The sequence below is a fragment of the Dipodomys ordii genome, unplaced genomic scaffold, assembly GCF_000151885.1.
Source record: "Dipodomys ordii isolate 6190 unplaced genomic scaffold, Dord_2.0 Scaffold15, whole genome shotgun sequence".
Lineage (NCBI taxonomy): Eukaryota > Metazoa > Chordata > Mammalia > Rodentia > Heteromyidae > Dipodomys > Dipodomys ordii.
The window spans coordinates 12,734,509-12,739,264 of record NW_012267231.1 but is presented as its reverse complement, the minus strand read 5'-3'; the positions used below and the strand labels follow the sequence as shown (position 1 = coordinate 12,739,264).

The 4,756-nt window shown below is 42.2% G+C and overlaps 1 protein-coding gene across 1 annotated transcript in view; it reads left to right on the top strand.

The window, feature by feature from the left end:
• The window catches only part of Nipa1 (non imprinted in Prader-Willi/Angelman syndrome 1), a 58,052-nt gene that overhangs the window by 24,766 nt on the left and 28,530 nt on the right, over window positions 1-4,756 (top strand). The window contains exon 2 of the mRNA XM_013012161.1: window positions 3,080-3,127. Within this exon, the coding sequence (XP_012867615.1) occupies window positions 3,080-3,127 (48 nt within the window). The remainder of the gene's footprint in view (window positions 1-3,079; window positions 3,128-4,756) is intronic.

Below are 4,756 nucleotides of genomic sequence, written 5' to 3'. Positions count from 1 at the left end.
CAAGTGGTAGAGCGCTAGCCTTGAGCTGAAGAGCTGAGGGACAGCGCCCAGGCCCAGAGTTCAGGCCCCACGACCAGACCCCCCAAAAAAATAAATTAGAAGATCATCTGTATTTTACACTTAGAAATCCATAGTTTCAAAGAGTTTCTTCTATGTGTTTATAATTAAACAGAAGGTCTTAGATGCTATTAGCCAGTGATTGTACAGTGTAACTGCCAGCTTTTTTTTTTAACCATCTTGTCTCTTTCATATTTGCACAAATACTTCTTTGTCTTATCATTCAGCCCTCATAAACAACAACTCTCAGCAACTCAGGTTTTTGGTGAGGGAAAGGTCCTTGGATTTGATTTTTGTTTCCTCTGGCACCTGGGAGTGGAGGGAGGAAGCACAAGTATGTACAAACAAACAAACAAGAGTCCCCAGTGTTCTTCAGTTCTGTAGATCTCTGTTCTTTCTGAGCAATGTGGATCTGAAGAATGATAGAAGTCAGGCCTCAGCTGGAAAGTAGAGGGATTGGGCTGAGCTTTAACAGGCATTTCCTGAAGGTACTGGGTGATTCTAGAAGCTATACAGACAGTGGTATGTTCCCTGGGTGAAATGGAAGGAACCCAGTGTTTTTAGGACATAAATAGGAAAAGCCAATGCCCAATAGCACCTGGCTGAAAGAGAGGAAGGAATCCTCTTCCTTCAGTGTAAAAATAAGCTAGAAGCTGGGCTCTGATGGCTCACACCTGTAATCCTAGCTACTCAGGAGACTGAGATCTGAAGATCATGGTTCAAAGCCAGCCCAGGCAAAAAAGTCCATGAGACTCTGATCTCCAATAAACCACTAGAAAACCAGAAGTGGCGCTGTGTCTCAAGTGGTAGAGTGCTTGCCTTGAGCTAAAGAGCTCGGGGACAGTGCCCAGGCCCAGAGTTCAAGCCCCATGACTGATAAAAAAAAAAAATAGGCTAGAGATGTGGCTCAAGCGATGGAGAGCCTGCCTTAGCAAGCAGAAGGCCCTGAGTTCAATCTCTAGCACTGCCAACAGACAAAAATAAGTAAATAAAAAGAAGGTTCTTTGAACAAATGAACAGAATTGACAATCCTTTTGCTAGACCAACCAAGCCTCCCAATTCGTCCCCCCCAAAAGTAGACTGAAATTACTGAAATAAAAAAATTAAAAAAGAGACAGACACTGATAAATTCCAGACTTTTCATATATTTGAGAATATCTTTTTCGTTAGTGATGATGGTTTTGCTGGGAGGACCAGTCCTCAGGGTTTTTCATACCAGTCTTCCGATCATGAGATCAGTGTGTTTGGGGGTAATATAGGAAACATTCCTTTAAATAGCAACTGTGTGATTAGCAATCAGCTGATGAATGGATTAAGAAAAAATGGTTTCTATATACAACAGAGTGTTATTCAGCCATAAAGAGTGAAATTAAATGTCATTTGGAGGAAAACGGGTGGAACTTAAGGAAGATCAGCCAGAACTTACCTGGCTTCATAAGGCTACAAGCTTTTCTGAAATCAGAATCTAACCTCCCCTCTCATTATCTCTCCCTCCCTTCCTACACATGGGTGCGTGCGCACGTACACGCGTACACACACACGCACACACATACACGTACATGTATATGGCTATGTATGTGTGTGTATATATATGTATATATAGGTATGATATCAATGTAAAAGGGGGATTGTTTGGAGGGACAAGTGGGGATGAGGCAAGGGGAAATTAATGGGAATAGGAATATGGCTGCACTATTTTATGTGCAGGTAAAAGTAGCATAATAAAATCCATTAAAACTATAAAAATGGCAAGAGAGAGGAAGAGAGTAATACTGCATGACAAATTCAGCACTCTTAATTGTCTACCTTAAGCACTAGAATGTAAAGAACAAATGAAACTCAAAGGAAATAACAAACAAGAGAGTGGGAATAATTAAGAATTAGAAAAGAAAGAAAATCAACAACATCAAAAGTTGATTGTAGGGCTGGGAATGAGGCTTAGTGGTAGAAGGCTTGCCTAGCATGCATGAAGCCCTGGCTTCCTTCCTTAGTACCATATAAATAGAAAAAGCTGGAAGTGGCATTGTGGCTCAGGTGGTAGAGTGCTATCCTTGAACAAAAAGAAGCTCAGGGACAGTGCCCAGGCTCCGAGTTCAAGCCCCAGGACTGGAAAAAAAAAAAGTTGATTTTAAGCTGGACACTATTGGCTCATGCCTATAATCCTAGCTACTCATGCAGTTGAGATCTGAAGCTTGCGGTTCAAAGCCAGCCAAGGCAGGAAAATCTATGAGATTCTTTACATCCAATTAACCACCACAAAATTGGAAGTGGAGTATGTATGTATGTAATGCTGAGGTTTGATTTCAGGGACTAAAACTTGCTCAGCTTGCTTTCTTGGCACTCTGCCACTTGAGCCACATCCCCTAAGATGACTTTTTTAAAAAACTGGTTACTTATTTTATAATTTATAATTATTTGATATATTTTTATTTTATTTATGCTGGTATGGGGGCTTGAACTCAGGGCCTGGATACTGTCCCTGAGCTTTTCACTCAAGGCTGGCCTTCTACCACTGGAGCCACAACTTCACCTTTGGCTCACCTTTGGTGGTTCATTGGAGATAAGAATCACATGGACTTTTCTGCCCTGGCTGGCTTCAAGCCATGATTCAGACGTCAGGTTCTGGAGTCATTAGGATTAACAGGACAGAGCCGCCTGTGCTCAGCTTTGCTGGTTATTTTGGAGACAGGCTTTCTGTCAGGGCTAGCTTCAAACTGCCATTCTCTGGATTTCAGCCTCCTGAGTAGCTAGGATCACAGGCATGAGCCATGGCACCTGGGTTGGGACTTTTTAAAAATAGCAACATAAATGCCCATACCAGTTAACATCATATGCCAAATGGCCCTTGGCAGATAAATGGTACCCTACCCCTAATAGGCTAATAAAAATGGTATGGCATTCATTATTCTTTTCAGTATTAGTTTTCACGTGAAGTTTCTAAGTATGTCTTGGCAACCTTTTATGTAAGTTACATGTGTAGCCTGTAATCTACTTCACTGATGTTCTTCTTATTCTTTCACAGGTACCTCCTATTTAACAGACATTGTCTGGTGGGCTGGCACTATTGCAAGTAAGTGACTGGTGTAGTTTTCATTTTACTCACTCATTCTTTCATCCTTTGTGTGTGTGTTGGTCCTGGAGCTTGACCTCAGGGCCTGGGAATTATCCCTGAGATTTTTTTACTCAGGGCTGGTGCTCAACCACTTGAGCCACAACTTTACTTCTGGCTTTTGAGGCGATTAATTGGAGATAACAGTTCCCTGGATTTTCCTGCCCAGGCTGGCTTTGAACCTTTATCCTCCTCTGATCCCAGCCTCTGGAGTAGCTAGGATTAAAGGCTTCTAGCTTCCTTTCTTTTGTAAGATCAGTTATTTTCTGGTGGGATGAATGTGGCAGTATTTGGGAGGAGGTGTGAACCTGCCCCTTCCCAGACTCAAACCATCCTCCCATCCTCTCTGTACCTGAGATCCACCCTCCTTCCTTGGTTGTTTTTCCCTTTGTTGGAAGGGTGGGAGCTTTTGGAATGAAGGCCACCGAAGAAAGGGCAGAGACATTGGCTGCCACAATTGGTCCTGAATTTTGTCCAGGTTAATTTTGTCCTGAATCTGAAGAAATTAAAACATCTCTGGCATATTCAGCATAAAGAAGGGCTGATGGCTTTTTTTTAAAAGTAAAATTCCATTTTTGTTAGGCAACTTTATTTATTTATTTTGCTGGTACTGGGGATTGAATTTAGAACCTGGGTGCTGTATTTTTTAGCTTTTCTAATCAAGGCTAGCTCTTTACCACCTGAGTCACAGCTCCACTTCTGGCTTTATTGGTGGTTGAGTGGAGATAGGAGAGTGAGACTTTCCTGCCTCCCTTACTCTGAACAGTGATCCTCAGATCTCAGCCTCCTGAGTAGCTAAGATTGCCGGCAAGAGCCACATAAGCTTCTTGATTTAGCCAATACAATTGATTTAATGAATGAGAGACTTGATTCAAAGACCAGATCAGAAGTCTTCTTGTAATTTAAATGTAAATCGTAAAATTGGAGTTTTGAATTCTACTTGTAAAGGGGCAGCTGTATACAAAATTCAGAAACATATGCGTTGTTATATATTATCTTACAGCAAGCTATTACCACGTGAAGGCTGATTCTGTTAATTGAAGAACTCCTCTTTTCTGTTTAGGGGGAGGCTTTAGGGAAGTCCTGTGCTGCCCATACACTGTGGGTGGCTGCCCATGGTAGAAGTAGGTCCAAGCCATTTTTCACCCAATTTGTTGATGAGAGGTTGGTCCTGGGTACTCAGGTATAGTTAGACAGGAGTCTGAAGTTCTTGTGTAACTACCTATAAAGAAAACTCACACCATTATTTCAAAAAAGCTAGAAGGAAGGACTTTGAATGTTTGTACTACAAAGAAATAATACAGCTGGGCGCCAGTGGCTCATGCCTGTAACCCTAGCTAGTTAGGAAGCTGAGAACTGAACATCATGGTTCAAAGCCAGCCTGGGTAGGAAAGTCTGTGTGACTCTTATTTCCAGTTAACCACCAGAAAACTGGGAGTGGCACTGTGGCTCAAAGTGATAGCGTGCTATCCTTGAGCAAAAAATAACTCAGGGATAGTGCCCAGGCCTCAAGTTCCACGACCACCATCAACAACAACAAAAGGGAGGAAGGAAGGAAGGAAGGAAGGAAGGAAGGAAGGAAGGAAGGAA